The sequence below is a fragment of the Hippopotamus amphibius genome, chromosome 8, assembly GCF_030028045.1.
Source record: "Hippopotamus amphibius kiboko isolate mHipAmp2 chromosome 8, mHipAmp2.hap2, whole genome shotgun sequence".
NCBI lineage: Eukaryota > Metazoa > Chordata > Mammalia > Artiodactyla > Hippopotamidae > Hippopotamus > Hippopotamus amphibius.
The window spans coordinates 10,849,321-10,861,461 of record NC_080193.1 but is presented as its reverse complement, the minus strand read 5'-3'; the positions used below and the strand labels follow the sequence as shown (position 1 = coordinate 10,861,461).

At 47.1% G+C, this 12,141-nt stretch overlaps 2 protein-coding genes across 2 annotated transcripts in view; both read right to left on the bottom strand.

Annotated features, from left to right (window-relative positions):
• Positions 1–6,482, bottom strand: part of GCN1 (GCN1 activator of EIF2AK4) — a 54,827-nt gene extending 48,345 nt beyond the window's left edge. The window contains exons 1-2 of the mRNA XM_057745107.1: positions 6,451–6,482; positions 1,318–1,420 (exon numbers count right to left, since the gene is read on the bottom strand). Of these exons, the coding sequence (XP_057601090.1) occupies positions 1,318–1,420; positions 6,451–6,468 (121 nt within the window). The 5' untranslated portion in view covers positions 6,469–6,482. The remainder of the gene's footprint in view (positions 1–1,317; positions 1,421–6,450) is intronic.
• Positions 6,483–7,631: 1,149 nt separating this feature from the next.
• Positions 7,632–12,141, bottom strand: RPLP0 (ribosomal protein lateral stalk subunit P0). The gene is made up of 8 exons (XM_057746184.1): positions 12,089–12,141; positions 11,716–11,817; positions 10,551–10,726; positions 10,352–10,439; positions 10,054–10,200; positions 9,761–9,946; positions 8,800–8,940; positions 7,632–7,864 (listed from the first exon to the last, which is right to left on the bottom strand). The coding sequence occupies exons 2-8, from the start codon at positions 11,767–11,769 to the stop codon at positions 7,700–7,702; spliced, it is 957 nt and encodes a 318-aa protein (XP_057602167.1). The 5' UTR covers positions 11,770–11,817; positions 12,089–12,141; the 3' UTR covers positions 7,632–7,699.

The window sequence follows — 12,141 nt, the reverse complement described above, 5'->3', positions numbered from 1 at the left end:
TGGGGAAAAGTGTCGTACTCCGCAGTTACTTAGCAGGGAGTTAGCCACTATGGCTCAGGGTGTCCAGCCGACAACTGTCACATGGCAGCCTTTTCTAACTGGAACTCTGCTGAGAAGTGATCTGAGAGACTTTTGAAAGTGCCATAAAACTCATACACTAAAGCTTTGATCCACAGGAAAATCTCTTAGAAGCTCACAGACAGCAATTTACTTGATTTACACACAACTTTACAAGCTTGGGTATGTACCCAGGCATCAGAAGATTGGAAGCAGCAAATGAGAATGGGGGTTAAAAAAAAAAAAAAAAAAAAAGAATGGGGGTGAGAGTGGTAGGAAGCAGGCTCTTTGCTAACAAGAAGTGAAAATTGACAGAAAAGGAGACCCGACTCTATACCACCATGGTTCTCGAACTGCAGCAAACACAGGAATCACCTGGGGGCTTGTTAAAACACAGATGCTGGGTTCCACCTTCAAGGCTTTTGTAAACCTGAGTCTCTGGGGATGGAGCTGAGACTCTGTATCTCACACAAGTGCTGAGGTGATGCTAATATTGCTGGTCCAGGGACCAAATTTTGAAAACCACTGCTGCACAGTAAAAACATACCAAGAGGAGACTCAGAAACTAATGAGTGTTTATTGGCTGAAGGCAATCTAGTCTTACACACCCCGCCACAGTGTGCAGCAAGAGCCCTTGCTTATGGCACAGAATGAGGATAACTACACGTGCTCAGCATTTCCCAAAATGTGCTGCCCACACCCTACACAGGTTTTTGGCGAAAAGAAAAAAAAAGAGGTTCAAGGAAATACTGGATTAAAATGTGACATCTCCCAAACTTACATGATCTTGGAATCCTTTACCAGCCAATCACTTGCCACCATCTGGCTGATTTGCAAGGAACATTGACTGAGAAAAACGGTGCCCCCCAGTCATAAAAAAAATGTTTTTGCATCCAATAAATTATTTAAGAAAGATCGTTGGATATGCAGTTTATTGTATGTCAATTATATCTCGGTAAAATTCTTTAAAACAAAAAAGATTACTAAAACCAAATAATACAATTTTTAAGCAAAAAAAAAAAGAAAAAATGAAAGATTGTTGGGATCTTTGAGAACTATTTCCAAACAAAATGGCTAAAACTGTAAAAAGCTTTCGCACCTAGAAGGATAAACTCTCCACCAACCCAACTGTTTCAATGCACATTATAACACGTAAATATAGACAGTGAAGACAGAAGTTGCTGTGAGGAGGAAAAGCAGCCATGGTTCTAAACAGACAACCCAATTTAGTTTGAAATGAAATGAAATGGAAATAAATACCTTTTCCGGCCACACATTTCCCCAGCTCACTGAGGATTTCTCTGCGTTCTTTCACACTGGCTGTTGTCACCTTCCCTGCAAAACGCTTTAGTGTCTCCGAGACCTGTGAATACCAAATCCACAGAGAAAATTTCAACAGACTACAAAACACTGCAGGGGGGAGGCCATAGAATTCAGTGAAGCTCTCTCTAACCTAGGGTTTCTCAGCCTCCACACTCCTGACTTTGGGGGCTGGATGATTCTTTGTTGTAGGGGCTGCCTTTGTACATCATACGATTTTGAGCAGCATTCCTGGCCTCTACCCACTGGACACCAGTAGCAGCACCCCATCCTCCCACCACAGTTGTAGCTATCCCAATTGTTTCCAGACATTGTCAAACATCTCCTGAGGGACACAATCACCTCCCGTTGAGATGTACTGCTTTTAACCCAACCAGTCAGCCACTCAATATACTTCACTTAAACTTGGACAAAAAGAGGCAAGGCCAAAGGCAAAAACCTCAGGACAGAAAATATCCTTTCCAAACTATGCAAAATCTAGGGAGGGCCTACCATGTGCCAGGTATGTTCCCTTTATATTATCTCTTGTAAACCTCCTGCAGGAAGCAGCATCCTGGCAAGTCAGAAGCACAGTTGGCTAAAGAGTAAAAGGTTAAGAAATTGAATCCCAGCTCTGCCTCCTACCAGCTGTGGAAACTCAGTCAAATTAGGTCACCTCTTTGACCTTCAGCTCTCCCATCTATATAATGCAGGTAACAGCACCTACCTCACGACTGTTATGGAGACTAAATGAGACAGTGTATGTAGAGTATTTACTCTCATCCCGACCACAACATCAGCTACGACTACCAGCAAGCCTTCGAGTTAGGCATCATATTCCCATTTTACAGGTGATGAAGAAACCGACTCCCAGGGGGGAAGCTACTGCTCAGACTGCAGTTGAGAGCCACAGCACCTGCATTTTTCTTTTTTTTTAATAAATTTAATTATTTATTTATTTATTTATTGGCTGCATTGGGTCTTCTTTGCTGCACACAGGCTTTCTCTAGTTGCAGTGAGTAGGGGCTACTCTTCATTGTGGTATGCAGGCTCCTCACTGTGGTGGCTTCTCTTGTTACAGAGCATGGGCTCTAGGCACGTGGGCTTCAGTAGTTGCGGCACATGGGCCCAACAGTTGTGGCTCATGGGCTCTAAAGCACAGGCTCAATAGTTGTGGTGCACGGGCTTAGTTGCTCTGCAGCATGTGGGATCTTCCCAGAGCAGGGATCGAACCCATGTCTCCTGCACTGGCAGGTGGATTCTTAACCACTGCACCACCCAGGAAGTCCCCACAGCACCTGCATTTCTGAAACTAAACCTGAAACCAACAGGTCTAAAAACTGATGCTAAAAAGTCCTTAGCTTTCAACCACCATCCATGTTACCACAACTGCATCCCTTGCACGGGGACATAAGCGTAAGAACTAGAAAGAGGCGGTTTGCAAATACTCCTGAAAATCTGCTCCTGAACAATATTCTACAGGCTACAAAGCAGGCAGGTCATGGATACGGGAGCAGCTGAGCAGGGCATAATAAGACCCAAGTGACTAACACCCACCATCTTTTTCTTTTGAGGGTATTTCACAAACAGGCCCTAATAGTAGAATAAGACTCAAGGGTGCATAGAGAAATAAAATAACACTGAGTTCTTATAGTTAAATCTCTGCTATAATTCTATTAGCAATGAATAACATCATGTCCAAAACTGTCTTCTACACAAATGATTTGTTTTAATATTGTCTTTTGTTTTTATAGCCATTGATGTATATAACTAAAGAGTCAAAAGTCGAAAAGTTCTGGGAGGTTTGCCCTAAAAACCAGTCCCATGCCCTCACACACAAGGACAATCCCTTTCACCAATACTGGCTGATTATTTCAGTAGGTATCTCCATATCGCTAAATTATTTGCTTGTGCTGTTGCTTCTGCTTTCTACCAAAGACTCCCTCTTCAACCCCACCACAGACCCTTGCCATCTCCCCAACACAATTCTTATTTCATAATGGGTTAGCCCAGTAATTCAGTGTTTACATTATATGCAAATGGTATTCAATTTCCATTTAATAACCTGTTCACTCTCTTGCACAGCTTTTTGTAAAATTAAGCTTGGAGTTAAATAATTGCACATTCCCTCCTCACCTTGTTTTGCTTTGTTTTATCCGTTCTAATTAATGATTCCCAACTTTTTGCCACTTGTCTAAATCTCAACACATTTAGGCAGATCAGGTGTTCTACCAAATTCCATCTTCCTGAAGAAGCCTCTCCCAGAGCTTCCTAAGCTGCCTCAATTTGGAGGGTGATTTCCTACAGCTGGGTCTCAGTTTATCACCCTGAAAATGTACTCTTTCCTGTGTTTGAGTAAAGCACATCCTCCATCTCGAGAAGTCCTTGCAAGTTTGAAAATGCTCTGGCCTCCTACCTGAAGTCTGGAAACAGAATTCTAGGTTGAAACTTTCCTTCAGAATACTGAAGACCTTTCCCCACTGAGTTCTAGATTTCAGTATTGTTGGGAACCCCAACACCATTCTGATTCTTTTTCTTTTTTTGTATTATTTATTTGGTTGCATCGGGTCTTAGTTGCAGTAGGCAGGCTCTTTAGTTGTGGCATGCGAACTCTTAGTTGCGGCACGCATGTGGGATCTAGTTCCCTGACCAGGGATCAAACCCAGGACCCCTGCATTGGGAGCACGGGGTCTCATCCAGGGAAGTCTTATCCAGGGAAGCGCCACCAGGGAAGTCCCCCATTCTGATTCTTGATCCTTTGTCTGAGACCTGACCCCCCCCACCGGAAGTTTCTAAGATCTTCTTTTTGTGCCCAAGTTTCTAAAGTTTTACATTAATGTGCTTTGCTGTGGGTGTTTTCATCCATTGTGCTGAGCATTTTTGATCTGAAAACACATGTTTCAGTTCAGGGAAAGTATCTGGAATTATTTTGTTGATTATTTCCATGGATATTGGACCTCCTACACTTCTGTGTGGTCCTGCTTTACACTCTCCAGAGAGAAAACTTCCGGCCTTTTGCCAAGATGGAGAAAGCTGGGGCTCTGACTGCATCTGAAAAGGGTTTTCAACCACTCCTCCTAACTTAGCCCCTCCCCACTGACCCTCCCAGACAATAGCTGACACCACCAATTCCCAGCTGTCAAGAGATTCTGCAATGTAAATCAGGTTGCTTCTCAGCTTCCCTGTTGGCTTAGGATTCATTTCCCTCAGGTCTCCTGTATCTATCCTTTACTACTCATCACTTTCTAGCTTCCAAAAGTTTGCTGCTGTTGTCTGCTCCCCATTCTCCCTATTCTTGTTATTTTTTTTTTCAACTCTTCACTAGTTTTAGTGAGGCTGGAGGAGATAGCAAAAATAGATGCATATATATAACCCACCCTATACCAAAAATTCCCACATGGCTGTTTTTCCATGCTAATATTAAATTCCTGGCTACACTTTCTTCCCCGAAGATGAAAGAGCATTTCATGTTCAAGGCTCTTCTTTTTCTTAATCAGAAAATGAATGTTACCCACATGGAACCCTGTCAGAACAAAACTGAGGAAGAGCACACTAAGATCCTCCAGAGAAGTCATTTGTTGGTGAGAGCAGATATAAAGAGCTTAAAAGTTCACAGGTTTCTCTCTAGAGCAGCACTATCCAGTAGAACTTTCTGTGATGATGGCAATGTTCTTTTGCACTGCACACTGCAGTAGTCACCAGCCACATACAGCTACCCCTGCACTGACATGTGGCTAGTGCAACTGAAGAACTGAATTTTTAATTTCATTTAATTTTAACTAACTTAAGTAGCCACTTGGCTATTAATTAACTGGCTACCATATGGAACAACACAGTGCTAGAGAGATTTTTTTGTGCATCTGAGTTTTTTTGGTTTTCATCTTGGCTGTGCCAGATCTTGGTTGCAGCAGGCAGGATCTTCGTTGCTGCATGCGAACTCTCAGTTTCAGCATGTGGGATCTAGTTCCCTGACCAGGGACTGAACCCAGGACCCCTGCATCCGGAGCCTGGAGGAGTCTTAGCCACTGGACCACCAGGGAAGTCCCTGCATTTGAGTTTTAATGTTACACATTCAGCATGTGTTCTCCCAACCTCTTTCAAAATACGCAACAGACTATGTTTGTTTGTTTGTTTTCCAGGATTCACTATAGCAAACTTGGAACAAACTACCAGCCCCTCCCTTGCACAGGAACCCGCAATACACATCTTTTGAATGCTCAGGTTAAGGGGTCACTCTCTGGCCTCAGGGCCTCCAGATCAAAATCAATGAATCTCCTCACCCCGATATCCAAGTGAGCCAAGCTCTCTTTTAGAGACCAGTTTCCTTCTCCCATAATACTGTCTTTTCACCCTAAAACACTCACAGCTACAAAGAAGGACAGGGTGGAAGAAAAAGGTTTTCCGCAGTTCTTCCCTGAACTGTGAGGTACTCACAGGTGACAACACTCAGGGTGACAAGACTCTTTCTGAGTTGTGACAATTCTTTTATCTGACGCTGGACCTAATAACAACCATCAACACATATGGATCCCTACTTTATTTCATTGACTCCTCACAACAACCCTACACGACAGGTATTAGTTTAGCCCCATTTTATGGATGAAAAGACTGAGACGTGGCAAGGTTAAGAAACTTGCCCAGCGTCTCAGAGAAACTGACCAACTAAGACTCAGACTCAGATCTGTGAATCCAAAGAATAGGCTGTAAGTCCCCGCACATAGTAGGTGCTCGAGAAATATTTGCTGAATGTAAAGTTTAAGGAAGAGTTCGCGCCGGCCGGGGCTCACTGCTGGAGGGCATCGGAGACACAGAGCAGAGACTCCGAAAGGAGAACTTTGGCAACTCCAGGATCAGGATCTGGAAGGGCCCGGCGGCCTGCAGCCGCCGAGGCCGAAGTCCCTAACTCCTCGAGCCCGCGGCCGGTCTGCACGGACTCGGGTCCGTGACGGGTCGGCCCGAAGCGGCCCCGGGGCCAAGCCCTTCGCAGCTGCCGCCCCCCGGGGCCCCTACGCCAGCGGCACGAGCGGTCCGGCCCGACCGCCGCCGTCCGCGCCCAGTCGCTGGCCGCGTTGGCCTCGCAGCCACCAGCCTCACCTGCGTGTCCGCCGCCATCCTGCCGGCGCTGACTCCGGAACCGCTTCCGGAGTGCTTCCGGGTCACAGCGCGAGCCCACGCGGCAGGGCGAGGCCGGGAGCCAGTAGGGGCGCGGGGCCTGGCGCCCCCGGGCGGGACGGCGGCCGCGGCAGCGCGGGCTTCCAGGCGGGCCACCGGACCGGGGAGCTGGGTGCGCGCCGGGCACTATCAAGGCCTCCTCCCCAGGGCCCTCCTCAGCCCGTCCTCGTGAGAGACGAGGGTCCCTGAGGGCTCGTAACAGTGAGACCGCCGCGCAGCATCGGCCCACGAGTGCGCAGGTCCGGCCCAGGCACCCCCGTTTGGGCCTCTTCGCCGTGAAGGCCATTCTGCAGAAGTGTATCGTAGATGTTTCCTGGGGGAGTTTCTTCGATGGCAGGAACTCAACTCGGTAATAGGCAGGCAGCGAACTCGTCTTATGCCGTTAGTCCGTACCCCAACAGTGGACAACGTGGGTGTTTAAAAGCAGGGGTATACCTGGCAGTCAGGGTAAGATCCTGGAGCTGAGGGAGGAGCCTGCCTGGGGACAGCGCAAGCCAAGGCCACAGGGTGGGAGGCTGGGGGTAGTGGGCTTCATGGTCCAAAGTTTAAATTTTATTCGGCATGCAGACCTGCCAACTCTGTAGCTAGTTTAGATATGGTCTGTACAGCTCGGTCCTTGTCCCTGTTCGCAACAGCTTTCAAACTTTTGAGACCTGGTTACAACTGGCACATTTACATCATGACCCAGTACAGCTTGGTAAGTGAAATGTGAGATTCACAACATCTACAGCATCCAGATGTTTTATCTCCTTAAATAAGTCACCACTAAACTCCTCCTTAACTGGATCACCACCCAGTTTGAAAAACCCTGGCAGCACTCATTGAGTGCTTATCTCAATATGACACTAAGCCCACTCAAAGTATCTTAGCGTGACCCGGGCTAGTGGCCTGATGGTCATGGAATCAATTCCAATTTAATATAAATAGTTAAAAGCTGGGTCTAGAAAAAGTACAGGATGGTAGGAGAGCAATACTTCATTCACTTACAGAGAGGACACCACATGTCAACTACAAATAAAGCTCTATGATTTTACCATGGCTTTAGTTTCTAGCATATAGCACTATCACCTCAAAATGCACAAAATGAAAAGTTCAGAGACCGGTAAGAGAAGTAAGCCTTTATTTCCTTGTTTCACAAATAAAGTTGGCCGAGTTAGTCACTTTTCGGTGATTAGTCAAAGAGACCAAATCCCATATCCTCGTCCGACTCCTCCGACTCCTCCTTTGCTTCAACTTTGGCTGGGGCTGCGGCGGCGGCAGCAGGGGCAGTGGTGCTGGCAGCAGCCACAGGGGCAGCAGCCACAAATGCAGACGGATCAGCCAAGAAGGCCTTGACCTAAAGCAAGGGGGAACGCTCATGGTCAGAATGGTCACCGACAACCCCTACGACCCACAACCCTTCAGCCTCTGCAGAGCTCTAGTTCTAAAGGCCAGCTTCCATGTCAGTGAAGACTTCCCCTGGAAGTGAGCAGGCAGGAGAGCTTGGGTATAGCCAGGTGAGCTTGGGCCCAGCTCTTACCCATTAACTAACCCTCCTTTAAGCCTCTTGTAATTTCTAAGGTTGAGGACACACCTCCCCTTCCTCCCAACCTCTCAAGTATACAGCTGGCCCATTCGCAGATTGAACCAACTGCAGATCACAATTCGAAAAAAAGGGAAAAATTTTCCAAAAAGCCAAACTTGAATTTGCTACACATGGGCAATTATTTACACTGCAGTTACACTGTATTTTCAAACATTTACACAGCATTCACATTGTATTAACTGAGAAATGGTTTAACATGTAACACCCATTTTATACAAGGGACTTAAGCACCCATGGATTATGGTATCCATGGGGAGCCCTAGAACCAATCCCCGCCTTCCGGTTTCGAGGGACAACTATACTCTTAAATATGTATCTGCTACATAAAATACTATCGTAAAAGCACTAGCTCAGCAGGCAGCTATTTACCCTCCTGTCAGGTCTGCTGTGGTCCTGGTGGATTCTTTTTTTTTTTTTTTTTTTGGCGCAGGGGCTTAGTTGCTCCGTGGCATGTGGGATCTTCCTGGAGCAGGGAGCGAACCCGTGTCCTCTGCATTGGCAGGCGGATTCTCAACCACTGCGCCACCTAGGAAGCCCCCTGGTGGATTCTTTTTCTTTTGGCTGCGCCACACAGCACGTAGGATCTCAGTTCCCCTACCAGGGATGATCCCTCACCCCCTGCACCTGAAGTGCAGTCTTAACCACTGAACCACCAGGGAAGTCCCTGGTCCTGATGGGTTTTTTACCTTTTCAGCAAGTGGGAAGGTGTAATCAGTCTCCACAGACAAAGCCAGGACCCGTTTGTACCCATTGATGATAGAATGGGGTACGGATGCAACAGTTGGGTAACCAATCTGCAGACACACGCTGGCAACATTGCGCACACCCTGTGGAAGGAAGAGAAAAAAAAATCACTCTTTAAAGTGACAATGAAGTCCAAGCAAAGCTCCACAGCAAACAAGACTTGCAAGGTTAGTACCTTAGTCTCACACAGGACACTTCACCTCACACCAAATGCTTCTGAAATGCTTCTGGCAGGTAAATTCAGACCCAATAACTTATAAATGCTTTTTGCCCTTATTCTCGACATTGGCATTCCCTATACCATAATGATGACATTTACTTCAAAAGCCACCATTTTGTGAAAATATAAAACTGTTGACATAACCACTGTGTTCCAAGTTAGAAAAACATTAAATTAGTTTTGGATGTGAATTTCACCCACTAGTGAGATTTCCAAAAGGGACTGGAGTTGAAGAGTATGTACAATTGCAATATTCCATTCGTCCAAGAAAAAAGGAATATCTTCTATCACCTTGTTAATTAGAGAATATATCAGTGGCAAAATCTAAGCCAGAACAGTCCCTGAGTCCATCCTCCCAAGACAGGGTACTTGGCAACATTTATGTATTAACTACCACTTTTCTCACTGCTCTTGACTCACTGACAGTACTCAAAATCTCATGTCTTACTGCAGGCCCTAAAATAACAGCCTTTACTGGGTGCCCAGCACTGTTCTAAGGCTTTATGCTCATTAATTCATTAAATCTTTCAACAATTTTATATTGTTACTGCCATTTTACAGACGAGGAAACAACTGCCCCTGGTTATTACACGGCTAGTCAGCTGCATGGCCAGGATTCATTCTGAAGCTAGACACGCTCTCAATTATTAATGCAACAAGGGCCTGGAATGGGCAGCATGTACCTCCAGGAAGCGAGAATGCAGAGTTTCCTCTGTGATGTCAAGCACTTCAGGGTTGTAGATGCTGCCGTTGTCAAACACCTGCTGGATGACCAGCCCAAAGGAGAAGGGGGAAATGTTCAGCATGTTCAGCAATGTGGCTTCGCTGGCTCCCACTTTGTCTCCAGTCTTAATCAGCTGCACATCACTCTGAAAAACAAGGGGGTTGGCAGTTAACACCTGGACATCCTGCAGGTCGGCAGCACCCGAGCCCCCACCACTTGCCCAGCTAGCACTGGCAAGCCAAGTCCACTCACCAGGATTTCAATGGTGCCCCTAGAGATTTTAGTGGTGATGCCTAAAGCCTGGAAGAAGGAAGTCTTCTCGGGCCCCAGACCAGTGTTCTGGGCCGGCACAGTGACTTCACACGGAGCTATGGCACCAGCACGGGCGGCAGCTGGCACCTGAACAAAAAAAAAAAAAAAAAAAACGGAGAGAGAGAGAAACAATGAGTAGTATTCTCTCCACAGACACAACCTGAGAACAATTTTTTTGCTTTTAAGGAGCCAAAATTAATGATACGATCTCTCCAGCCAACACGGACTCTCCCCTTACCTTATTGGCCAGCAGCATGTCCCTGATCTCAGTGAGGTCCTCCTTGGTGAACACAAAGCCCACATTCCCCCGGATGTGAGGCAACAGTCTGCAAAGAGAAGTTTAGGGAGACGGTCACTTTTCAGCACCATCCTTCTCCAGGAAAGGGGAGAAGGGCACTGAGGAAGGCAGATAACGACATCCAAGAGGATGTACTGACTTCTCCAAGGCTGGGTTGTTTTCCAGATGCCCTCGGATGGCCTTGCGCATCATCGTGTTCTTGCCCATCAGCACCACGGCCTTCCCGCGGAGGGACATGCGGATCTGCTGCATCTGCTTGGAGCCCACATTGTCTGCTCCCACAATGAAGCATTTCGGGTAATCATCCAGAAGTTGCTACAGGAACAAGCAATGTTTCACAGGAGGAAAGAGGGAAAAGATTAAGAGAAACCAAATCCCACAATCACCGGTTTCCATCTCACTCCCTTTCTTCTATGCTTTTGAAATGACTCGGGGATTGGGACAGCTCCTCCCACTACCAGCCATCAGAGTTGAAACAACACCCGATTTGTCAAAGGTTTGCTTACTGAGTGTGAATTGTGAAAATTATGTTTCTATACTCAACCAAAAAAAAGCTCAATTGTAACTTTCAATTTTGACTTTTCCCAATTATGAGGCATGTTTCTGATTTACTAAAATGACTGCATTAACAGAAAAAAAATACTGCTCCAAAATAAGGTCAGATTTATAATATTCAGAATACAACATAAGCAAATGCAACAAAACATTACTTGTAGAACCTAGGTTGCGGGTATGTGATCATTTCTCAATCCTAAGTTTTTTGTGAGTCTAAAAACCTGCATGATAAAAGAAGAAGAATACAAAGGACTAAACTCCACAACTCATCCTAATGCCTGAAGAGCAGCATGGTTAGCATTTCTAAGCAGGGATAACCCAACGCAAGGCCAGCCAAAAGAAAGCATTCACTTAGTTTAGTTTCTTGCCTCATAAGACCTAAACACACAACAACTTGCCTCTATGAGTCATTCATTCATTGCCTCAGACCTTCCCAAAGACGGAGGCAGGAGAGTAAAAGTATGCTGAGTGTTACCTGGAAGCTGACAGACCTGGGCGTGAATGCTGTCACCTAAGGAGCCACTTAACCTGCCTGAGCTTGTTTATCCGCAACGGGCGGGGGGGGGGGGGGGGGGGGGGGTACGGGCCGCTGATCTCGGTAAATTGTGAAGATTAAATCAGATCTGCCTAAAACGGCCTAACGTTGTAGCTGGCAACGAGCAGGCACTTGGCACTGGGCAACTGATGTCCCCATGAGTGCCCGGGGCCGAGGCAGTACCGTGGGCTGCAGGGACCCACCCTGCACTTACGATGATCTTAAGGAAGTAGTTGGACTTCCAGGTCGCCCTGTCTTCCCTGGGCATCACGGCGGTGCGTCAGGGATTGCCACGCAGGGTTTAAAGACGATGTCACTAAGAAGAAAGAGGGAGCTCAAGACACCCCAAACACGCGTCCCCACCGCACGGCGGGCTCCAAAACCCAAGGCACACGTGGAGTAAGCCACGCGCGGGCGCCCGCCGGCCCGGCCGGGCCCGGCCCGGGGCTGCCACTGCCGCCACCGCCGCGGTCCCAGGCCAAACAGGCCCAGGCCCCGCTGTCCCCAAGCACCCCCCAAACAACGCCCGAACACCCGCCATCCTTCCCGCCGCCAGTCCCCAACGGGACCACAGCAGACAAACAAACCTCACTCGAGGACGCCTGGCGAGAGGAAAACCACGCGCCGGAGCACATCTTTT

Excerpts from the sequence above, each read along its gene's own strand:
- RPLP0 (XM_057746184.1), bottom strand. The coding sequence starts at position 11,769 with ATGCCCAGGGAAGACAGGGCGACCTGGAAGTCCAACTACTTCCTTAAG. Across the intron at positions 10,727-11,715 it reads ACTACTTCCTTAAGATCATC|CAACTTCTGGATGATTACCC; the intron begins GTAAGTGCAGGG and ends TTGTTCCTGTAG. Across the intron at positions 10,201-10,351 it reads ACATGCTGCTGGCCAATAAG|GTGCCAGCTGCCGCCCGTGC; the intron begins GTAAGGGGAGAG and ends TTTTTTGTTCAG.